The sequence below is a fragment of the Panthera onca genome, chromosome D4 (genome assembly GCF_046562875.1).
Source record: "Panthera onca isolate mPanOnc1 chromosome D4, mPanOnc1 haplotype 2, whole genome shotgun sequence".
NCBI classification, from domain to species: Eukaryota; Metazoa; Chordata; class Mammalia; order Carnivora; family Felidae; genus Panthera; species Panthera onca.
Genome location: NC_138351.1, coordinates 80,538,565 through 80,564,027, shown reverse-complemented (window position 1 = coordinate 80,564,027; position 25,463 = coordinate 80,538,565). Strand labels below are relative to the sequence as shown.

Here is a 25,463-nt window from a genome sequence, read left to right as displayed (position 1 = left end):
AAAGATCAGAACTCACCTTCAGTAGGAAGTGCTTAAACTGTGAGCCAACTGTTCAATAAGATGCTGTGCAACCATTACAAAGAACAAGGGTTATTCACTATCGCCAAAAAGTAGAAACCATCTAAAATGTCCTTCAACTAGCGAATAAGCAAAATGTGGTAGGTTATGCTACAATGGGATATGATTCGGCCATAAAAGCAATGAAGTTCTGAGACACGCTATCACATGGATGAACCTTGGAAACATTATGCCGAGTGAAAGAAGTCAGACACAGGGCGCCTCGTAGAATATGATTCCGTTTATAGGAAATGTCTAGAATAGGTAAATCCATGGAGACAGAAAAAAAGATAAGTAGTTACCAGGGGTTGGGGAGGGAATGGGAAATGATTGCTAACAAGTATGAGGTTTCTTTGGGGGATGATGAAATTATTCTGGAATAGATAGCAGTGATGGGTACACACCCTTGTGAATATACAAAACCCACTGAATTGTGCACTTTAAAAGAATGAACTTGGGGTGCCTGGGTGGCTCAATCAGTTAAGCATCTGACTTTGGCTCAGGTCATGATTTCACGGCTCAGGAGTCTGAGCCCCGCGTCGGGCTCTGTGCTGACAGCTCAGAGCCTGGAGCCTGCTTCGGATTCTTTGTCTCCCTCTCTTTCTGCCCTTCCCCCGCTCATGCTCTGCCACCCCGTCTCTCTCAAAAATAAATAAACATTAAACAAAATAAAAGAGTGAACTTTATGGTATGTGAGTTATATCTCAATAGAAAAAAGAATGAGGAAGATGTGTATTGATGTGATCTATTATTCATTGAAAACAGCAAAGTGCAGAGCAACATCTAAAGCATAGCATTTGTTTTCTTTGTGTGTGTGTGTGTTTATTCATTTTTGAGAGAGACAGAGAGACAGAGACAGAGTGTGAGCAGGAGAGGGACAGAGAGAGAGAGGGAGACACAGAATCTGAAGCAGGCTCCAGGCTCTGCACTGTCAGCACAGATCCTGATGCGGGGCTTGAACCCACAACCGTGAGATCGTGACCTGAGCCGAAGTGGGACGCTTAACCAACTAAGCCACCCAGGTGCCCCAGTGGAAGTCTTGTTTTCTATCTTTGGTGTCTGAGAATGTGAGGCTTCCCCAGGAAGTGTCAGTCCTGCCCTCTCTGCCATGAGCTCAGGCATGAGAACAGCCTCTTTCTCTGGGCCATAGAGCACACCCATTGTGTGCTAGGAGCTGAGACAGTGTACAATAACCTCCATGTGATACATAATTATTCCCATTATTCCAGATAACAGACCTGAGCAGCAAGAGAGACAAAAGGCTTTACAAGGTTATGCAGCAAGGGATGTGGCTCCAGCAGGAACCAAACCCAAGTCTATATAACTCCAGAGGAGGTGAATCAGAGGCTTGGGTGCTGGGAGCTGGTTTATTTGTTCCCTGTGGACTGGCCAGCCAGGGGTGTGGAGGCTGCTTCGCTTCAGAGAACATAGCTTACAAGAATGTTGGTTTCTGTATTTACCCAGAGAGGTCATTTATTCTCCTTTATTTGAGGGCTGTGGGAAGGGGATTGCAGAGGCTTATCTTGCCCCAGGCTGGTCCATTATTGCTTGATGGGAATGTTTCAGGAGTTCCCAACTGGTCCGCTCATGCTGCCGAAACATTCCATGCTCCTTCACAAAGCTGCCCGTGCTGTTGTTTCTAACTAGAAAACCCATCCTGCCCATTAGCCACTCAACAAACTCCTCCTTACCTGTCAAAACCCAGCTCGTATGTCCCTTCTGTTTTCTTCTTATCAACAACATTTATAGATGCCCTTACTAGCATCTTTATAATAATACCAGTAATATTCATAGTAGTTCTCATTTAGAGAGCCCCACTATGTGCTGGGCAGTTTTAACTATCGACATGCGTGTTCCCTTTAATTCTTATGGGAATTATGCAATAGGACTATAATTATTTACCTCTCTTTCAGATGAAGAAACAACCCAGCAAGGTTAGGAAATTTGCCCAGAATCACACAACCAGGATGTGAAGAAACAGATCTTTCCAGCTCCAAAGTTCATACCTTCCCCTAACCCCACATCCTCTTCCCTACCCTGGTCACCTTGAATTGCAAATGCTGTTTGTTCCTGTTTTCACCATTGCCCTGGGAGGCCTAGAAGGCAAGTGGTGACTCTGATTTCAGGACTGTGACCCATTATGGGGTCTGCTCCCTAGTGGCTGATCCTGACAGTGGCAGGGACCCAGCCTGGAAAGTAAACGCAGTCTGTCTGTCCTATCCCTGCGGTGGGACGGCCTTGCTATCTCTCCTGGAAAGGCGATAAAGGGGCAGGTCTTGCCTCCTTGAGGACTTGCAGATGTTTCCTGAAGCTGTGAGAGCCATTTATGTTTCTTGCCAGTCCACATGAGCTTCTAGAAAAGCCAGCTTCATGGCTCTGTTAGTGTGAATGTTAACAATTCTAGCAGCCCTTGGGACATCGAGCTGAAATATTAAGGCCAGCAGGGGCCCATCGAGGACAGAGGCCCCATCCCCAGCTTGCTGGAGTTTTGCTAAAGCCCCAAAGAGGCTTCATTGTGGAGACAGCAGGACCTGGGGGTTGGGACCTCCAGCTTCGCAGTTAGTCTGGCTCTGAAAACCATCTCCACTGCTTACTAAATCGGTGGCCTTGGAGCACGTTTCTTAACCTTTCTAAACCTCAATTACTTGTCTTTAACAGGAAGTAATTGCCTCCTTTTTAAAGTTACGGATAAAAAGAGATAATGCATACAAAACGCTTCCCGCCAAGCCCGATACAGTGCCTTCGCACCAAGGCCGGGATGCTAATGATGGTAATAACAATAAAAAGAATTGTTATTACGGAAAAATCCATAATAGGCTTTTGTTGTTTGCAGCTAAGAATCCTGTCTGATCTAGTTAATGTTATTAGTAGGGGAGCAGAGCAGTTTTCTAGAAGGACAGGCCACTGGAGCCAGATGGGTGGTTTCCCCTGGTCTAGGACAAGAGGTGACGGAGAAAGTGATGTTCCCGTCCATTGGGCTGAGCATGTGTGGTTCTTCCTGGATCCCACCTCCTGGAGTAACCTGAGAAGGGAGAGGCCCAGTCGAGACCTGATCCCCATTCTTGTGATTCCCAGGCAGCCATCTTTTTTCTGTCCCAACCACTTACCTCGGGATTGAGCAATTAGCAGCTATTAGAATCATGGGCTATGTTTTGAAGAATATGAATAATAATATTTCAAAGTTAGCAATCCATTTTCACAAGGATGATTTTATTTGCATATCCAAGCACACAAATGCCCACAGAAAAGATGTGCTTTATTTAAATTATGTTTAAGGTTTCCTCGAGCGCTTCCTGTTTTCAGGTACAGGCCTCCAGGGAAGGAATGAATAGGCCTGTGCAGTGTTGATTTCTAACATTTTCAGTGGACAGCTTTTCTATGTCTTGGTGAGTTTTATATTTGTCCCTGGTAAACTTGTCATAATATTCCTTCAACTGGATGGGCCAGAGTTTGCCCTTCTGGCTGCCATTTGGAGCTGGGGTAGTTCCAACCTTCTGCTATTATATATAATACTATCAACCTTTATTAAGACAAGCTTTTAAAAACAATCTTTGGGAAGTATTTCCTTAGGACAAATTCCTAGAAGCAGACTGAGGGGCCAAAGGGCGGGAAGAGGTTTCCTTGGCCTTGTTTACTGAAGGTTAGATCATTCCTGAGAGAAGATAACACCAAACCCTAGAGATTGCCCATGTGTTCTCTCCTGGTCTGAAACGGGAAAGAAATACAGAAGCAGTGCCAACAAGATGACAAGACAATTTGCTGAGCCATGCAGAATTTTCTGGAAGGTGCTGGGCTTTTCCATGAGAATATCCTCAACTGCTATGCCACTCCTCTGACTGTCTGCTGATTCGGGGCCATCGCCATGCTTCCTCAACTACCTCCACAGGAAATGTACACTGGCCGGTAGTGAAGAGCCAGGGGCTCTGCAAATCTCCTGTGAATTCCCAAGGGTCAAATGCCCGTGGTGGATGGAATACATGTTTTACAAAAACAAGGCAACGGAGCCTGGTGATGTGAGCACTGGCGGGACCCTGGCGCTAGAAGAGCCGGCTGCAGACAGGGCCCTGCCGTACGCGCTCCCTCCCACACCCACCTGGATGGCAGATTACTGAAATGACACAAGTTTTCATATATCCCTCTGACTCAGGACTTTGACTTTCTTTTTTTTTTTTTAATTTTTTTTTAATGTTTTTATTTATTTTTGCGACAGAGAGAGACAGAGCATGAGCAGGGGAGGGGCAGAGAGAGAGGGAGACTCAGAATCGGAAGCAGGCTCCAGGCTCTGAGCTGTCAACACAGAGCCCGATGCGGGGCTCGAACCCACGGACTGTGAGATCATGACCTGAGCCGAAGTTGAATGCTCAACCGACTGAGCCACCCAGGCGCCCCAGGACTTTGACTTTCGATGAAATACAGGACTCCTGGGAGAAGGTGCAGTGCCATTTACACCTGGCAGTGAACTCTTCTGTCATCGCTGACTCTGAGAACAGGTCAGGCTGGAGAAGAATCCCCAAGAAGACTCTGAAAGCCAGGGAAGGAGCGCTCAGTCTCGCCTTTCACAAAAACTTTTAAAACGGGGTTCTTGGGACGCCTGGGGTTAAATGTCTGACCTCGGCTCAGGTCATGATCTCTTGGTTTGTGGGTTTGAGCCCGGCATAGGGCTCTGTACTGACAGCTCAGAACCTGGAGCCTGCTTGGGATTCTCTGTCTCCCTCTCTTTCTCCCCCTCCCCTGCTTGCACCTGCTCGCTCTCTCTCTCTCTCTCTCTCTCTCAAAAATAAATAAATAAAACATTGAAAAAAAAGTTAACACAGGGTTCTTTAGCTGCCTCTTACCTGTGCAGCTCCCCCGGGAGTGCAAGTTCCCTGGGGGAGCGGCGGACAAGCCTTCCTGAGGTTGTCTGGCGTAGGCAGGGACCCCGGATGAATGTCTCCTGTTGAATTTGAGAACTCAGTAGCAGGTTCCAGGTTGCTGCCCCAGTGACCCCATCCCAGCCACGTGCCTGTGAGCGCCTGGCCCTCGATCATCACAGATCATCACAACGATGCTGTGATTTCTGCTTTGTTGTGGCTCTGCTCCTTGGGAAGTGGAATCATGCCGTGACCTATTCTTCAGCCAAACACAGTGCGGTAGCTTCAGACCACACAGCCTCCTCTCAGATCTTATCTCCTTCCCTCTTCCCCTCACTGACTATGCTCTAACCCTGCTGGCTTTTCTCTTCCTCAAACAGCAAGCTTGTTCCTGTCCCAGAGACGGCTTTGCATGGGCCATTCTCCCTCCTTGGATCTTCCCACGCTTGCCTTCTCGTCCTCATTCGGGCCTCAGCTCGATGGGCACCTTTTCCAAGAGGTCAGGCTGCCCCTGGGTCACTTTCTATCCCACTACTAGTGTGTTTTCTCCTTAGCAATGCCGTTTCCTAAAATCACCTGATGCGCCGATCGCTGACCCCCTACCCAGAAAATAAGCTCTGAGAAGGCAGCAGCAAAGGCTGTTGTGCTCTCTGCTCGGGGCAGAGAACCGTGTGCCCACACGTGAGGGGATCCGTGCAAGAATCTCCAACAGAGCTTCCCTTGCTTTTCCTCACTCAGTCCCATTCAGTTTCTTTGTAAAAAAATTTTTTTGATGTTTTTCATTATTTTTAAGAGAGAGAAAAAGAGCGCGAGTGGGGAAGGGGCAGAGAGAGAGAGAGGGAGGCACAGAATCCGAAGCAGGCTCCAAGCTGTCAGCACAGAGCCCGACGCGGGGCTTGAACTCAGCAACCGTGAAATTGTGACCTGAGCCGAAGCCGGATGCTCAACTGACTGAGCCACCCAGGCGCCCCTGAGAGCTGTTATTTCTAAGCCACGGGTCTTCAGGAGGGAGAAGGTGACAGGCTGAGTTAAGACGCTGATGGTGTGCCGGGGTTAAAGGTCGGCAACCCACAGCACCAGCACACTGCTCACTGCTCACGTCCATCCCACCTGCTGCTTGCTCTGCACCGAAGGCTGATCATCTGAATCAGGGATGCAGCATCTAGAAGAAACAGGAGTCTCAGACCCGGTTCTGCTGTCAGGTGAGCTCGACTGGGTCCTTTTCTTCTCTGAGCCTTGGTGTTTCTTTCTGGAAAAAGTGAGAATGTTTGGATTCGACCTAGATGCTTCTAAGGCCCTCTCTCCTAACCCTAACATTTGCTCTCCTAACCCTGGGACTTTGCCACTGAGCCTCGGATGTGAAAAACAGGCTCACCCAGGCTCCGACTCTTCAGCAGTTCACGTGTTTTAGTTGACGGCCTGGCAAGGAGCCAAGACCCCTGACCTCCAGCATCAGCTGCTCAAACCTTCACAGAGTGTCTGTGTTTATTCACAGCTCTGGCTGGGCAGATGCCATCAGTATGTGCTCCGTCAGTGGGCAGGGCCTGAGGTGTCCATCATGAGACAGATGAGCTGAAGCTAGTCCAAAGTCACCCTGGAGGCTGCCAGCCCCCGCCCCCCCCTACACCCCGCCTGTCGCGCCACTGACTGGTCTGCTCATCCAGAGGGCAGGAGAGGGACTTTGTGCTCTGTCTTTGGTAGCGCCTTTGGTAGCTTTTATGCCATGACCGCCCTGGCTGTGGCAGCCCCGGGCAGCCCTCCCTTCGATCCTAAAACAGGATTGGGAGATGAGTATTCTGCAAAAGAGCATTTTCATGATGCCCTATGCTAAATGCATGATGTTCTATAGTTTCACTCTGCTTTCCTGAAATACATCTGAATTAATCGTCAGTACAACCCCCTAGGAAGAATAGGGAAGCCTAACTCTGAGTTCCTGTGACTATTCTCTGTCCTGAGCCAGCCCTTTCTTTTACCCCATGGGGGGTTCCTGAAGGAATGAGAGGCTCAGAAAGCCCAAAAGCTGAGTAAGCATTTCCCTAGCAATCTTCTCTGAGCTAACTGCAGGTTGGGATCTAGGGATTAAAGATGAATCATTAACTTCTTAATGCTCTATGCAACATACTTATCTATACAACCACAAACATACTTATCTACACGTAGATTCCCAGAGGAGTAGGGTTTTCACGAGGCATAAATCTTTTAGATCATCACCAAAGGGACTGATACACTGGCTTAGGGGAATATATTTTTCATGTTTAAAAAATAAACAAATACTAAAATTAAAAAAACGAATCAGACACAGTCCCTTCTCCCAAGGAGTTTAGATAGACCCTTTTACTCCTCCGAGCCCCAGTTCTGCAAAATGGGGCGAATGATCCCTGTCCAAGGTTGCTAGATTTAGTAAATGAACGGATACCTCGTGAAATGTGAATTTCTGATAAATAGTGAATAACATTTTAGCCTGAGTACATCCCATGCAATATTTGGGACATACTTAACCTACAAAATTATTCATCGTTTATCTGAAATTCAAACGTAACTGGCATCTTGTACTTTATCTGGCAAGCCTACCCCGTGCAAACCAGTTCAGGAATTGTTTGAGGTACAAAAGGAATAATATGTGAATTAATAATGCATGAAAGTGCGTTACAGTTTGCAAAGTTCTGTGTCAGCAAGAAGGGTTCGGATTGCATTACTTGGATGGAAAAGGGTCTCTTGCAGGCCTCTGAGTCTTTTCTCACTATGGAGAAAGATCACTACGAGGAGAAGGATTCAATTGCTGCATCCCAAGTGCACACTTTTTATTCCAGGGCAATGGATCCAAAACCAGTGGCACAAGATTGAGCCTGTAGCGGCACGTGTGAGAAAGCCCTGAGGGCTTTGATTCACAGAAAACCCCAAACAGGACCCCACTGGATGTAATCAGCATCTTCTGGTATCCTCAGAAGTGGTGTCTGAAATACTGTCTGTGCTGCTTAGACTCCCCTGAAGGATTTAAAGGGATGGGAATGGGCGGGACTTACGGGGCCTGGAAACCAGTGTCCTCCTTCCAGGAGGATCCAGGTGTGTTTGACTTGGACATCTGTGGACTCAGGGGACATAAGCCATAGGCTTCCCTTGCAGCGTGGGTCCTGGTTTCTGGAAGGTGCCCCTCCCGTCCTACATGGCATTTTGCTTTGGTAAAGGGCCTCTCGCGGACGCAGAAGTTCCTCTGTTGTCCGTATGAGAAGCAGAACACCAATAGCAGGAACGATTGTTCAAAATGCAAAGGCTGGAAAAGCCCTTAGAATCCCCCCACTCCTTCCTCCTTCCGTCCATCCTCCAGATGGGGAAGACGAGGCTGGAGAAGTGACTCATCCAAAGCCGCGTAGTAAGCTAGGGGCAGCATTAGGACTGGAGCCCGCACCTGCCGCTTCCCTACTCACAGTCAGGGCCACATCCCCCCATCCCCTGAGATTCCTTCTGTTTGGACAGGCCCTCCAAGCAGCCACTGTCTTCCGATACTCCAGAGGCACTGCTGAGAAACCTTTGTTTCTCTCAGAGGGGAGGCCAGTTATTTAATAACAGTCATGGTAATCTGCTTGGGGGCAGTGCTTTATAGTTTGCAAAATACTTCTGTGTCATTGATCTCACCTTCCCTTGACTTCTGCCTTCCTACGCCCTCTACTTTCTGCGCTTGTCAAACCTTAACGCACGGTTCCCTCCCAGAGAGGCGGTTTGTGGGGCGGTGAGTTCTACAGCAGCGGTTAACCGTGCCTCAGTTGCCTCCTCCATAAAGCAGAGATGATGACGAGGGTATCTACTCATAGTGTTCTTTTTTATTTGAGAGAGAGAGAGAGAGAGAGAGAGAGAGGGGGGGGGGGAGGAGAAGGGGAAGAGAGAGAATGGGGAACAGAGGATCCAACGTGGGCTCTGCACTGACAGCAGAGAGCCTGACGCTGGGCTTGAACGCACGAACTGCAAGATCATGACCTGAGCTGAAGGCGGACACTCACCCGACGAGCCACCCAGGTGCCCCTCTACTCATAGAGTTCTTATGTGAGGAGTAAGGGAGGTAATTTGTGCTTGTAACAGTACCCAGCCCGTTGTTAGGATTTCACAAATATTAGCACCTACCACGACTACTGTTATTGTGATCTGTGACCCCAAAACCCTTTTCCTCCTCATTCCAGTTCTCTTCCCAGACTCAGCTCAAATTTCCCTCCCTTTGGAGGACTTCTTTGATTCTTTTCCCTCAGCAGAGTTAGGGGTTGTCTAACATGTACTGCACTTATTTAAATGCGTACACTTCCCATTTTCTGGTCCATCTCCCTAAGCTGAGATCTTCATGGCCTTTTAGCTGCAACACCAAGCCCGGGGGGGGCAGGAGAATCTATCTGCTTGCTGGATGTTTGGTGAACGTATGAGTGACCCATTGATTCTGTGATCTAGAAATCATTCTTGATTTCTTTCTTTCCCTCACGCCACACCCAATCCAATAGCAAGTCTTGACAAGTCCGCATCCAAAATTGATCCTGCATGTGCCTCTAGGCCAGTCCCAGGCCACCGTCTTCTCACCCCTGGGCGACTCAGCCTTCTCACTGCTTCCAGGGCTCCTGCCCTTGCCGCCCTGCGATCTGCCTTCACCCCCCCTCCTTCACACTCTCCCTGGACTTCCCGTTGCTCTTAGAGGAAAATCCCATGCACTGGCATGGCTATAGAGCTCTGCATAGTCACCTCCTACCCCATCCCTTCCCCTTCACTCTGTAGGCTTCACTGTTCTGGTCTCCTTCCAGATCCTTCCCCACCTCATAGACCTGCACTTGCTGTTACTTCTGCTTTCTGCAGAGTCACTTCTTTAGATTTCAGGTTGAATGTCACATCTCAGAGAGACTTCCCCTGACCAAGCTGAGGGGATGTCTCCCAGTCATTCTGTGTCCCAGCACCCTGTTGCTCTCCTTTGGACTGCCTATTATTTATCTGTGAATATCTTGCTATTATTCATTTATTTGTTAACTGACTCTCTGACTCGCGATACGGTATGCATCACGGTGCAGGGTACTGTGTGTGTGTGTGTGTGTGTGTGTGTGTGTGTGTGTGTGTTTGGCTTGTTCACTAAGGTATCTCTAGATCAGTGTTCAGTATATTTCTGCTGAATCTGCTGAATGAATGACGGAATCCTTCTAGCAACACAATGGGTAGACCGTGCCATGCATTATATGCTCACTTGACAATGGCAAAACCAAAGTGTAGACAGGTTGATGTGTGCCCTAGGTAACATAGGCTGGAAGTAGTGTGGCCAGGTCCTCTAGGTCATGGACTTTTCCCACTAGATCATTTCTCAGTGTAGGGAGATAGACTCTGCCCTGGGAACCCAGCTGGGCTGATTCATAGACTAATTCTCTTAACATGGGACTGGATGGCAGAGATTCCAAGGTTCCTATTTCTAAACAAGTAGCACTGCCAGCATGTGGCTAAGGATTACATCCAATTCCAAATTCTGGGCTGCACTTCAGGCATCACGCACACCCAGTAAACACCGAACGATTGTAAGAAAAGTGCAGTGATTGTTTGAGAAAGGAAATCAGAGCCACAGGCCCGGCAGCAGGCTGGATGTCCCAGGACCCTCTTCAGTGCTGTTCTAATTTAGGCCTGATGGAATGGCAAAGATGTTGTTTCTAGCTCCCTTACAACAATGTGGCCTAATTTGGAAGATTTTGCCGTTCCTGACTGCTGCCTGAGAGCAGACCCCGATTATTGTCATCGCTTAACGTACTGTCTTGAGCATTGATATAAAGCTGGCAGCAGGGCACCATTTCTGTGATTCCAGGAGGAAAGTGCCTGGAGAGAGACCCTGGTGACACAAAGAACCCTGGACCAGAAGCCAGAAGGGCAGTGCTGTGGGTGGGAAGGCCATGGACTTTGCAGCCAGCGAACTCTAGGTCCCTTGCTGGCCCTTAGCTGCCCCTCTGTAAGGAACGATGTGGTTCTGATGGTGGCCTGAGGGTCAGAGGGTGTGGATCTGACCCCAGCTTGGTTACTCATGTGCAGTGAAGGACCTCTCAAAGCCCTTTCTTTCTCTGGATCTTGGTTTATTTTCTGTACAGGGACAGGTTTAGAGGGCCTGATTCATAAGCCCCTCCCACTCTGATATTTGCTCTTTCTGTGGCTTTTTCAGGGAAACATTTGCTCCTCCAGGACTGGGTTTCCTTATCAAACAGCCTTCAGAAACCAGCATGAAATTGACACAGCTACTTCAGAACAGTTCAACAAGGATTTGTCAGGGTTGCCTGGATTTGTCAGGGGTGCCTGAGGAGTCAACTGCCCACTCCTGCCCCTCTGCCAGTCCTAGATGCTAGGTACACCTCCAGTACAGGTGCCCACTCTAACGAAGGAGGGGTCTTCAAGAAGGGTGAGGTCATAGAGGTAGATCAGGGAGTATGATTCCTCTGAGAGTTTAGAAGTTCTGACCCCAAGGACATTGTACTCTCCTGCACTTGACCCACTATGTGAGAAGACAAGGTTTAGGAAAATCAAATATGTTCCAGTGTTATTTGAGTGTTTACTCTGGGGCAGGCTTTGGCTCAACACTTTCCTATACATTGTTTGACCTTGAGCCCTATAAGATGGATATGATGATCTTCATTCTACAGAGGAGGAAGTTGAGACACAGAGCTAAAGTGACTTGTCCAAGGTTACACAGCTCGTAAGACTGGCATTGAACTCAGCACTCTACTGCTATACTAATTTCTCTCCTAATAATAGCAATAAAAGCAATCAAAGTTGAGGAAGTTCAGTAAAGCATTGGGAATCACTCTGGACTTGAGGATTGACTAAATGGCTCTAAATCCCAGTTCTTCCGTTTATCGGTTTGGTGACCTTGGACAAGACATTTGACTTTTTTTTTTTTTAATGTTGATTTATTTGAGGGGGGAGGGGCAGAAAGAGGGGGACAGTGGATCCAAAGCGGGCTCCATGCTGACAGCAGAGAGCCCGGTGTGGGGTCCAAACTTAACAAACCACGAGATCATGACCTGAGCCGAAGTCGAATGCTTAACCGACTGAGCCACCCAGGTGTCCCGCCACTTGACTTCTTTAAGTGACAATATACCGACCTATAAATTGGAGATGATCACTTCTTCTACGTTACAGTATAAGACTGAAAAAGGGGGTGATGTACACGAAGTGGTTAACACTGATGCCTGGCATATAAGAAGGTGCTCGGTAAATGTTAGTCTTTATTATTGTCATCACACTGTTACTACCACCATCTTCCCTCCAGAGTGTTTGCAAAGCTCCAGTAAGATAATGATTGCAAAAGCTCTGGGCACCTGTCAATAATCCCCTTTATTACAATTATAGCATTCTAAGGGAAGGAGTTATTTATGAAGCTTTGGCCCCATTCCTCCCCGAAATGGTTCACATTCTTTGCTCTACAGCCAACACTGATGACGAGCGAGGGTTTGACTTGGTGCCCACTCTGAATGACGTCCTTCAATAGATCTCCAAGAACTGCAGCAAATGCTTTTCTGAGCTTATTTTTAGCATCTTCTGGAAGGGCTTTGAAGTAGGATTTCAAAATTTAAATTCATTGTTTGGAGAAGGTGCTTTGCAGTTACTGTGAGTTTATGACTTAGGACTTTCTCCCTCTTACTATCCTAAGGGATACCATGGAGGCAGATCAATGATGTGCTTGGTGGGTATATCCCCAGATCCAAATGAATTCTATTGCTGGCTATTCCTGATTGAAGTAACATGTGCTCGTTGTAAATAAAAAATGTGGACAATGCAAAAAAGCATGAGGAGAAAAGCTTTAGACAGTAGCAAAGCAATCATTCAGAGACAAAGATTATTTCTATATTGGTGTATTTCCTTTTGGTCATTTATTTTATGCATATATTCTTTTATGTAATTGGGATCCTAGTATAGTCACCTTTTTTTTTTTTAAATAAGACTGTATTTTTTTTTTAATTTTTTTTTTTCAACGTTTTTTATTTATTTTTGGGACAGAGAGAGACAGAGCATGAACGGGGGAGGGGCAGAGAGAGAAGGAGACACAGAATCGGAAACAGGCTCCAGGCTCCGAGCCGTCAGCCCAGAGCCTGACACGGGGCTCGAACTCACGGACTGCGAGATCGTGACCTGGCTGAAGCCGGACGCTTAACCGACTGCGCCACCCAGGCGCCCAATAAGACTGTATTTTTAGAGCAGTTTTAGGTTCGCAGCAAAATTGAGAGAAAGATACAGAAGTTTCCCATATACCCTCTGCCCCAACATATGCACAGCCTCCCCTATTGTCAACATCCCCCACCGGAGCGGTACGTTTGTTACAATTAACAAACCTACACTGACACATCATAGTCACCCTAAGCTCATAGTTTACATTGTGGTTCATTCTGGTATTAACATTTTATGGGTTGGGACAAATGTGTAATGAACACGTATCCTTCATTATAATATATAATTGTCTCCACAACTGTGCCTTTTCCAGAATGTCATATAGCTGGGATCATACCGTATGTCTTCCTCTCAGATTTGTTTCTTTCACTCAGTAATATGCATTTCAGTTTCCTGCATATCTGTTCATGGCTGGATAACTCATTGTTTTTCTAGCGCCGAATACTATTCTGTTGTCTGGATGTACATTCACCGACTGGAGGATATTGTGGCTGCTCCCAAGTTTTGGCGATTATGAACAAAGCTGCTATAAAGATCTGTGGGCAGGTTTTTGTCTGGACATATGCTCTCAGTTCCTTTGGGTAAATACCAAGGAGCACAATTGTTGGATCGTACGTAAGAATATTTTTAGTTTTGTAAGAAACCACCAAACTGTCTTCCAAAGTGGCCGGGCCATTTTGCATTCCCACCAACAGTGAGTGAGAGTTCCTGTTGCCCCACACCCTCACCAGCATTTGGTGTTGTCAGTGTCCAGATTTTGGCCATTCTACGAGATGTGTACTGGCAACCTATTTTTTCCACTGCTTTATATTGTAAGAATTGCCTTCATGAACATCATTTTTATAGATGTATAGTGGCCCAACACAGGGAGGTCATACAGCACAAAGTACTTAACCTATCGCTAACTGTAACCTGTTTAGATTTTTCTAATTTTCACTATTATCGATAACATTTTGATGAACATTCAGGTACGTAAATCTTTAGTTACATCTGGATGTTTATATCCCTTGAATATATTCTTAAACGTGGAAATAATTAGCCAAAGAGGGCAGACGTTTTTAGGATTTCCTGGAAAAGTTCTATCACTTTACATTCCTATCAACAGATCGAGGCACTGCCTCATCAGCAAGTATCACCAGTTTTTAAACTGCCAAATCAGGTATAAAAAAAAAAAAAAAGGTAACTCATTGTTTCAATGGGCAAATCTTTGATTCTTAAGTTGAATATATAGCGTTTCATGTTTTTTAGCCATTTGTACTTCCCTCTCTGTGAGCTCTCTGTTAACTGTCCTTTGCTGGGCAGGCTTGTTGATAGTGGCCCCAATAATCCTAAAGTTGCCTGCAGATGATGCCAAATCTTGCATTTAAGCCACATCTGATAGGAGGCCAGGCTCCAGCAGGATTAGAAATCGTCCATGTCAGCATTACTGTTTCAATGAAACCAGAAAGGGGAAAGTTTTCCTGTTTTATTGGAATCTGGGAGATGAGGTTATTTTGCTGAGCCACATCTATTATATTATTATGCTTTCTCTTCTATTCGTACTCCCAAAGCTTCTCTTTTCTTAAATTCTCTCTCGCAGGAGAATAAGATTTGGTGTGTGTGTCTCCTTTTTCTTTTTTTTTTTTTTTCAGTATGTGTTCATTGACTCCCTACTGCGTGCAACACATAGTGGCCACATTAATGGATTTTGGAGTCTCAAGAAGAGCCAGGGCTTTGGAGCTGAGCAGACCTTGGGCAAATCCCTTAACAACTCAGAGGCTCAATTTCCTGTTCTTTCAAGTACCGGGACAGCCCTACCTTTGGGGAATAAATATGTTATGAATGCCAAACTCCTAGAACAGTGTCTGTCACTTGTAAGACTCCATTTGGCTCAACAAACAATTCTTGAGCTACTTCTGTGTATATGACGTCATGCTAGGTACTGAGCATACAAAGAGGAATCTCCTGCCTACAGGAGAAAGTTCGGGCTGCTCATCTGCTCTGACAAGGTCCTCTCTGACCCCTGCTGTTCTGTGGCCCCCCTCATTAAGTCTAGTGGCCCTACGTGTCAGGGGTGGGTTGACAGCCCTGGGTCTTAGCCACAGTCCTGGAGCAACAGGAAAAGTGCCAGTCAACATTGTTGCACACAGAGTCACAGCTATAATTTTTCCCAGTTTCTTTTTAACACTGTATCATAAGCATTTTCCCTTTACAGCATAGTTGTTAAGGGAACTACTAGAGCCAGCCAACCTCAGTTTGATTTCTAGCTCTATCACTTACTTAGTGACCTTGGGCAAGTTACTTAACCTCTCTGTGCCCTAGTTTCCTTATCTATAAAATAAGAATAATAATAGTGCCTACTTCCTTTTTTTTTTTAAGATTAAACAAAATATTTCATGCATAGCCTTTAGTGTAATATCTAGCACACGGTAAGAGCTCAATGATCTATTATTAATATTTACTATGCTTTCTTCATAGCAACCCTGACAATGACTTTATATGAGTAAACGGAACGTTCATAATAACGCTTCTGTCTCACATTGGATTCTTAAGGTGTTTCTGGTTTTTAAACATAAAATATTATTCCTAAGAAATAAAAAAAAAAAGTTATCTTGTCGTTTAGAGATAAAGGCAGAGCAAAAAATTTAAAGAATTAAATATTGAACGAACCAAAATGAATACACTTAAATTACCTTTCAAAATAGTTCAACATTTTCTATACACGTTACAGGGTAATTAGCTCATCTTAGAAGCCTGGGCATATCCTTGTATGAGGCCAAGTGCTGGCCTAGAGCACATTGGTAAGGATTTCTTGTCGTTGTGATTCTCCAGGCAAAGAAGCTGTATCAGCTTTTCTCCCCTACTGCCAGAGAATCTCTGATCTAGCACATCTTAGGGCCAAACCAGCATTTTCCAGCTATATCTTGCAGATAGCTGGTAAGGCAACTGTCAGGCCATGTCACCTAATGGGGAAGTTATGACACAGAGGGTTTTTTTTTTTTTTTTTTTTTGTGGTTCTTCAGCCAACAAGGCTCAAAGTTAGCTCAGGTGTAAATGAAAAATGAACTACACAGATCGAGTGCCTTCTGTATACCAGGCTCAGGGGAAACGTTCTCTTCAATCCTTAGCTCCTCTAAGTGAGACAGAATTTATTGATCCCACACTATAGATGAGAACACTGAGGCCCAGAGAGGTAAAAGGTTTCTTCCAAGGTCACAGAGCTGGCAGTCATGAGCCAGATCTGTCTGACTCTCAAGATACAAGCTCTTTCCATGCCACCACAGGATCTCTTTTCAATTTAATACAATTCTATCAGCATGGATTAGTGCTTACACATATTACCCCTGCTAGGCACTAAGAACACAGAGAACAGCCTAATGGGAGAGACAGACACATAAATTCTAAGTTCTAGTATTATGGCTGATGCATGCCTGTGAGAAGTAAAAAAGCCAGGTGGGCAGTTCAATTTACCCTGTTGTATATATTTCTGAAAGCCATCCTTAATCCCTTTAGGAGGAGGCAGGGGGGAGTTTAGATTGATAGATTAGGACTATAACCAATGAATAAACAAAGGGCAGTTGGCAAATGGGAAGGGGGAGTTTAATTCCTCCTCAGAGATCCAAGGAAATCTCTTAGAGGATATGGTGTTTTGATTGGGGTTTGAAAAGCAGAAAGAATCAGCAAGAGAATATGGGGAAGGGGCTGACCTGTCTACCTCCTTCCGCAAGAGAAGTAAAAACAGAATCCTGAATTGCACTTGCTAAATACTGGTCTGAAACCAGAACACCTACGCACCCCCCTCTCATTTTGCCCCCACTCTTACTTACATAGGCAGACCTACCAACACACACCCATATACACATAAAAAGAAACAAACCCTATAGAAAACATACATAACACATACATCAGCACATGTGCAGATACTTAAAATACATAATACACAGAAATAGACACTAGCCCCCATACGCTCACACAAATCCATGTAATCTTTGTACACAAAGACTCACAAAGATGTTTACGCTCTCATCCACAAGCACATACATATCCTCTCCCCACCTACTACTCATGCAGGTGAATAAATGCATTTTTAAATTAACATATACCCAAGTTCACATACAAATCTCATCCCGCCTTTCTGGTTGGAGGCCAATGACTAATGGGAAAGCATGCACAAAGGCAAGCATCACGTAGGAGAGGCCAGGAATGGGTTGGCGTCGGGGCTGGGATTAAGTCCTGTCAGATGACAAACCCGCCCCGCCTGGCTCTCCCCAGAAGCTGCATCGCCTGAGCAAGCTCTGGATCCTGGGCAGATGGTGCGAGGCTGCGCGTCGGAGTTCCAGCTTTATAGGGGGTTCGGTGTCACCCAGGGCCAAGCTCGGCTAGCAGCCGCACCCCAATCCCTGCAGTAGGCAGGCGGCTAGGGGACACATCAGGGCTGTGGCGTGGGGCTTGTCCGAACACAGCACGCGGAGATTAGTTAGCATTAATGAGGGTTTACTGCGGGCCGGGGACTAGGTTAAGCCCTTTTCAGTACGTTACTTAATTCTCGTCTCCGTGACAGGTGGTGTGGGGGTGTTACGTGTCTATCATGCCCATTTTAGAGGTGAGAAAAACTGCGCTCAGGCCGCAAAACCACTCAGCAGGAAACAGGACGCTGAGGTTCAGTCGGGTCGGAGCCCATTCTCTCCCGGGGTGGGGGGGGTGGGGTTAGGTTAAAGTGTACACGTGAGTCTGTCTCCCCTACGCAGGAAGCTTGTACCTTCGGCTCCGGATGAGTCTCTAGTACCCCACCCCACCCCGTCCTGCCTGGCACAGCGTCCGGCCCGCAGCAGGTGTCTGATCGGGGCGTGGGTCTTGGTTCAGTGGAACTCTCAGCATGGGCCTCAGTTTCCCCATCCCTGAAATGGGAATGGCACCACAGACCTCGCGGGGTCGAGACCAGGCTTATCTCGGGCAGCACAATCAATGCTGAGCTCTACATCGTCGCTGCTGTCGCCCTCGCCCACGGCGGGGGTTCCAGCCCTGTCTCCACCCGAGCCCGGGTGCGTCGCCGGCGCCCCATTGTTCAAGAGGGCGGGGGAGCTCCCGAGAGCGGATTCCCCGCCCCGGGTCGCTCTCGCCGCCCAGTGGAGCAGACGACTTGGCCCGGCGTCTGCCGCGCGGGGCGCGTCCTTTGTCTGCTCCGCGGCGCCCGATGCCCGCGGCCCGCGCCCCGCTCCTTGGGCAGACAAAGCCGGGGCTGCCGCGAGCCCGAAGGGCTGGAGCGGGGCTCGTACCACCCTCCTCCCGCCTTAACTCCGCCCCCTCCCCTCGACGCCATCTGATTGGCCCGCGGGGCTACAAAGAGGCCGGGAAGCGGGTGTGTCACGTGGGCCAGCGTGACCGCCCATTGGCCGGGCGAGGCTGCCAATCGGAGAGGGCGGGCTGTCCGCGCTCGGCCCGGTCTCTCCCTCCGCGCTGGGGCCCGCCCGCGGGGCCGGCCGCCTGTCAGAGGGAGGTGGCGATGGTGCGCCCGGTGGCGGTGGCGGCTGCGGCGGCTTCCCTGGTCCGAGCGCAGGGAGGAGAAGATGACTGACCGACCGACTGAATGACTGAATGAATGAATGGAGGAGCCGAGCGCGCCATGAGGAGCCTGCCGAGCCTGGGCGCCGTCGCCCTGTTGTGCTGCGCCGCCGCCGCCGCCGCCGCCGCCGCCGCCGCCGCCGCCGCCGCCTCGACAACCCCGGCGGGGAATGTCACCGGTGGCGGCGGGGCCGCGGGGCAGGTGGACGCGTCGCCGGGCCCGGGGCTAGGGGGCGAGCCCAGTCGCCCTTTCTCTAAGGCGACGCCTCCCACGGCCCAGGCCCCGCGGACCGGAGCGCCGCGCACTACTGTCCACCGGCCCCTGGCTGCGTCCTCCTCAGCCCAGTCCCCGGAGACCACCCCTCCTCGGGCGACGGCCGGACCCGCCGCGACCACCTTCCAGGCGCCGCTCAGCCCCTCGCCCACCGCCCCCCCGGCGGTGGACCGTACGCCGACCGCCCCTCGCGCGACCACCGGACCCGCGCCGACCACCCTCTCGACGAGCACTGGCCCGGCGCCGACCACCCCTGTAGCGACCACCATTCCGGCGCCCACCACTCCGCTCACCCCGACCCCCGTGCTCCCCGGCGGCAGCGGCGTCCCGCCCACCCCACCTGCCACCGAGGCGCCCTCTCCCCCTCCCCCAGGTGAGTCCCCGCGCCCCTCGCCGGCTGCACCCAGCCCCGCGGCTGCCCACCCGGCTCCCAGCCCCGGGGCCTCCAGGGTTGGGCTGGGTGCCCGCGATTGACCGTCCCTCGCCCCAAAGTTTCCCCAGATCTCGACTCCCGGAGGGGGGGGGGGAGGTCCGAGCTCCAGCTCGCCCGCCCCCCCCCCCCGGCCCCCCTCCCCAATCTGGAAAGTCTTTTGTCCCCCCCTGGGCTGTGCTTCCCAGGGAGGGGGGCGGCTGCGGTGCGGAAGGCATCGCATCTCCCTTCCAAACGGGGCTTCCTGGCCTCTGTCGGAGACCCCCGAAGGGGCGCAAACTTTTGGGTTCGGTTCGCTCGCCCTGCCTCTCCGCCGGGGTTATTTCGGGAAGTTTGAAAGCCAGCACGGTACCTCCTTCAACCAACGGGTCGAAAACTGAGTGTAAGGGGTTCCTTCCAGAGCTTCCGTTTCCTTGCTCATTTCTCCTTGTGTGTGTGTGTATATATATATATATATATATGTATGATGTGCATGTGGCAGGTGGAAGAGATACTAAGGATTTTGTTTACAACAGTGGGACAGACCACTCGAGGCCAGAAAAGAAGAAGAGGAAGAAGAAAAAAAAAAGGCAGTGTAATCCATGTGTTCCCTGCAAATGACTGGATTCAGTAGGTCATTTGGGACAGGTGTGCATCTAGGTTGAGCATGCCCATAAATTAGGTTAAATCCCTTCCTTGCACCATTTTTTCTTCCTCAATTACAAGGTCAATATGTTTGCACAAATACACGATTTGAACAGAGATGCCCATTGCCTCTCCCCCCACCCACCCCCCTCCCCACCCCCTGCCTGAAGTTAGAATGTTCAGTTTGGAGGATGCTGATAAGAGCCAGTATCTGTTTGAGTCCACAGAGAAAATAGGCTCTTCTTCCTGCTGGTTGAAGTCTCCAGGCAAAGTTAGAGACAACTCCTATTCTTGTCTCCTTTGAATCTGAAGTGGGCTGGGACTAAACAAATAAGACCTGCCTTGTCAAGACATTAGACAAGAGCTTCTGAATTCCTTTGCCTGAGTCAGGGTGGGGATTTGTCCAAACTATTTGCCAAGCTGTACTTACATTAATGGATCTCTGACCTAATTCTTAGGCTCAGCGATTTACTGTAGAGTCAGGTGTGGACTTTGGACTATAAACGAATTTGTAGAGAATTTTCCCACATGATTACGAGTCTTAATACAGTCTTGAATTTTGGGTTGGAGCTTGGCATTGACATCCATAGGAATGCAGATTATTCAACCATAAAAAGCTAAGTTTGCATCTCTTCTAGCTTGAAGGAGTATATGAACTGGCTGGATTTTGACTGTACCCTTTTTTGGCTTTGGTATAGAGAGATTGACATATTGCTGAGAGACAGGAAGCATAGTGGTTGACAGTGTGGACTCTGGAGTCCATTCGCAGGTTTGAATCCTCGCTCTGCCCCTCATTAGCCGTGTAATCTTGGGCAGGTCATTTAACCTCTCTTCAACTGGGAAGTGAAGATAATAATCGTACCTACTTCATAGGATTGCTGTGACGATTAACTAAGTTAATACATTTATGGTGCTTAGAACAGTTCCTGGTGCAGAGTAAGCACCATGTGTGTTAGTTAACCTTATGATTACAATTTGTGTGTGTGTGTGTGTGTGTGTGTGTGATAGAAAGCAGTTGAGACCTAATAGTAATGTGGTGATTTGTTGTTGTTGTTGTTGTTGTTGTTGTCGTTGTAGTAAAATATTATAGAAAAAGGATGAATTAGATGTTCCAGAGTTTGAAGCACCCATTTAGGTAGCATTTAGGTAGTTGCAAGATCACTTATTTTGAATGGTGAGTATATGTTAAATAAGTCTGTGCAATCGATGTTATTTTACCTTTATTATTTTCATATTGTTATTTTTAAATCACAAAGTTAACTTTTAGTTCCAAACAATCCAAATCACCAGAAGTCTGCAAAGGAAAAAAGTGACAGTCACTCCTTTACTGTTTCCTATTTCCAGTCAGTCCCTAGAGGTTACTACTGTTAACAGTTTGATCTCTTTTCAGACATTTTTCTGGGCATTTTGGAGCGTACATATACAGAAGGGTTTTTTTTCCCCCCATACACAGAGGGTTTTTAAAAATAGTTTTCAAAAACTCAAAATAATTCTACACATATTGTTTTGCAACTTGCTATATTCACTTAACTATGTATCATGAACTTTTTTTTCCCCCATGTCCATAGTTAAAGTCTACCTTATTCTTAACAGTTACATTTTTTGGCATAAGAATAATATAATTTTTTAAACTAATCTCCTTATGTTCACTTAGGTTGTCTGGGATTCACTTTAAAAAGCACAGACAAGAACGTGTCCTTCCTTGTTAAGTCCATCACGTGCATTATTCTCCAACACTTCGGCTGTGGTTTCAAAGAATCCAATTTCAAAGGAAGTAAAGCCGGATTGATGAATATGTGCCATGTGCACTGTTCAAGGCTTGAGCAACTTCCATGGACTTACGTATACCTACGTGTCTAGTGGTCTTTGGGTGACAAAAGTTTTAGAAGGATGTCCAACTTCAGTAGCTCTTCTGGGTTTTTTTTTTTTTTTTCAGTGTTCTTTTTTGTTTTTTTCTTCTGTGTTTTAAATTTAACATTGTTCATACTTTTTACATTGTTTGTGTCTTGTTCTCAGAAGCTGAACTGAGCTTTGCAGGCCTACCGATAGGTAGTTTTTGGCTTTACAATCAAGTATGGCCTTTTTATCTGAGCATGGGTTCTAGTCTACTTCAAACAGGGCACACGTCTCTTTGACAGAGAGAAAAGTTCTCACTGATCTTGAGAGACCTAGTTTGGCTTGCAAAGTTGGATTCTCTGGCATTCGGGAAGATGGTTGGTTGTACTGGGTATTTTATTTTAACGTTCCTGTGAGGACTGAATGCTATTGATAATAGATTATGTGATTAGATGGGTCTTCTAGCTGCTGTTTGATTTAATAAGAATTTCTTTCATAGGGGTCTGGCTGAGAGCTCTTGCCTGCCCCTCAATTAGGGCCCTCTTTTGTTTATAAGGACACTGATCTGCAAACTGAAACTAATTGCCCAGCAAACAGGCATTTTCCTCCCACAGACTTGGCAAAACATTTGGCTGATTGGTTGGCTGGGTAGGACATTCTGAGAAGGGTTAAGGGAGAGGCTGTGATGCCGGAGGATGGTAGTTATCAGCACTAAGAGACGGAGGTGGTGACAGACGTTTGATTTTTAAAATTATGGACCTTTAGGGCTAGATAGGAGTTTAGAAGCCACTGCCGCCTAACATGGCTCTTCATTTTAAAAACTTTTATTTTTATTTTTATTATTTTAGAGAGACAGTATGTGCGAGTGAGGAAGAGCGCAGAGGTGTGGAGAGAGAGAATCTCGAGCAGGCTCCGTGCGCAGCACAGAGCTGATGCAGAGCTCCGTCCCGCAACCGTGGGATCGCGACCTGAGCCAAAACCAAGAGTTGGAGGCTCAACTGCCTGAGTACATCTCAAGAAATACTTTTAAGAGTTAGCTGAAACATTGGTCTCTGTGGTTAACACCGGCTGGTTCTGGTTCTGCCCTGTGGGGCCGTGCGGGACAAGTTTGCTCTCTCGGTGCCATGATAGTTCTTCAGGGATTTGGGGACAGTGATCACGTTGTCTCTGGGTCTGGACTAAGTAACTTCAGCTCCCTCAACTGTTCTTTGTGTGACTTGGTTTCGGATTCCCTCACCATCTTGGTCACCCCTCTCCTGGACTTTTCCAGTCTTTCTGAGTCTCTCCCAAAGTGTGGAGCCCAGAGCCGAACATAATACTTCAGATGTGCTCTAACTAGCTTGCAGTAGAGAGGGCGGTTACTTCTTTACTTCTGGATGCTATGCTACTGTTGATGTAGTTAGTTCCTAATCACAGTAGCTTTTTTGGCAGCCACATTATGTTGTTGACTCATTGAGTCCATTAAGATAGCTGAGCCTTCAAAAAAACAAAAAACAAAAAACAAAAAACAAAAAACCACACACAAATACTAGTTGAGTGTCTCTTCATTCTGGACTTGGAAATTCTTATTATTTTCTAAGGTAGGAACTGAGACATTTGGCAAACATGTAGATTTATTGTGTTAGATTCAAGCCATCCTTTTAGATCCCAAGTCTGTCAGTGCGCCCCACCCAGTTTATTCACATTCACCTACAGGGTGTTCCAATAGACAGAGTCTAAGGACAAGTTAGAGCAGGCTGATTCTTACCTCATAGGGGAGAGTGAATTTATGGATGATAAAATAGTTTGGAAGGGAAGGAGTAATGATTTAGTTCTCAAGGGTCTCTTCTAGCTCTAAAGTTCTGTGATGATTTGGGATATGTGATTCAGGGCACATCAATGGCCCCCAAAGAGGCTTGCTTAATAATTTATTTATGCTCTAAGTTAAGAGAATAAGCTTTATTTAAGCAAGCCTTAGAATTTAGAGCTTGAAAATTCTGACCAGTATGACATGTAAATAAAGGATCATGAATGGATTTTGTTTGAAAGGAACATTTTGGGAATGCAGGGCCCTCCTAACTGTACAGGGAAATGGTTTCTTCAACTTAAGATGCTCTGCTGCTAGGTTAACAGCATTATTTGCTTGTGGTTATTTAAGAAGATACCATTCATTTTAGGGACATACAAATTGTTCACGCTCCAAAGGTAATGTAGGTTCACTATCTTTTATCCAAAACTCGTGGTGCTGGATGTGTTTCAGAATTTAGATTTTTTTTTTTTTTTTTTTCTGAATTTTAGGACGTCAATAAATATACCCCAGTGAAGTCTAGGGCAGCCTCCTATAATCAAACATGAAGATATTTGCTGCAAAGTGCGTGTATATTTACAGTGAGTGGGATAAATAAAGATCGTAAAAAGCCTTGCATTTGTTCGGGCCAGGCATTGCTGCCAAATAAGTTACAGAAAAAATTTTGGTTTTTCGATCTTCTAGGATTTGGGATCAGGTTTGAGGACTTACGGGCCACTGTAACAGTAATTGCAAACACATACAGTCCACGCTATATTCCAGACAGTGTTCTGAGTGCCTTACATACATTAACTTACTTCACCTTCACAACAGTTAGGTACAATTGGGCTAGATACTATTATTATCCTCGTCTTATAGGTAAGGAAACTGGGGCTCACAGAGGCCCAGCTGTGGCAGAACCTAGATTCAAACTCAGTCATTCTGGTTCCAGAATCCATATTATTGGCCTTTAAAGAGATGTTTACATAGAAGAGAAGGAAGCCATTTTGCTAAGAATTATTGGTCTTGGATACTAATCTGAAAAAATTTCTACTATTCTACTGGCATCTACTCCCTTCACTCCATTGTATGCTGTTCACCTCTTTGAATTTTCTGTTTTACAACTGTTTACAACTGTGGTTTTAAAATGTAGTTCTTATTCTTTCTTTGATTATATTTTAATATGGTTTGTGATAGAGAAATTTATCTGTAGTCTTTTTAGGGCCAGGCCCAGGCCCAGAGACTTCTCAAATTTACTGTATCTTATTCCTGGTTTAAGTGCCTAGCTCTCTGTAGAAATTCCTCAGTCAGATTCATTTCTGGAATAGCATAGTTAAACTCTAAAACATTAGTTTCAAACCTTCTTTATTATGACCCCAGGAAGCCTTTTGGCTAGTTGAAAATTTACACATTGAAATAATCTAACTAGGTCTTTTTATCTTGATTTTTGAAAAAAGACCCATAAGCTTAAAGTGTGTTTTACTTTTCATCTCAGCATTTCTAAACATGTATATATTAACTTCCAGACATCCTGGCACCCTTATAAAAAGAATGGAAGAAAAGTATCACAGTATTGTTTTTACTGATGGGTAAATTATGGGTAGAGAGATTACTGCTCTAGGGCACTTAATAGATCAGAAGAGAATAGAAATATAAGATCTTGTTTAGCTGAAAGACAGTGTTAGATGATATTTTTAGTTATAAATAGCTTTAATTCATGCTTTTTGCCTTGATCTTGATTTTTATTTATTTACTGTAGATGTGATATAAAAATATTTATGACCAATGTTGAGGTTAGGTTACAGGCAACTGTGGTCACTTAGTCTCTTTTCAAGTATGCATTTTGGTTTATCTGTTTTTCACTGGAAACAGCTACCCAAACTACACTAGTAACTTTGAAGGGAGATTTTTAAAAATTGTGATAAAAAG

The 25,463-nt window shown here is 46.5% G+C and overlaps 1 protein-coding gene across 1 annotated transcript in view; it reads left to right on the top strand.

The window, feature by feature from the left end:
* Positions 1-18,463: 18,463 nt before the first annotated feature.
* The window catches only part of MEGF9 (multiple EGF like domains 9), a 90,399-nt gene continuing 83,399 nt past the window's right edge, over positions 18,464-25,463 (top strand). The window contains exon 1 of the mRNA XM_060608850.3: positions 18,464-19,252. Within this exon, the coding sequence (XP_060464833.2) occupies positions 18,643-19,252 (610 nt within the window). The 5' untranslated portion in view covers positions 18,464-18,642. The remainder of the gene's footprint in view (positions 19,253-25,463) is intronic.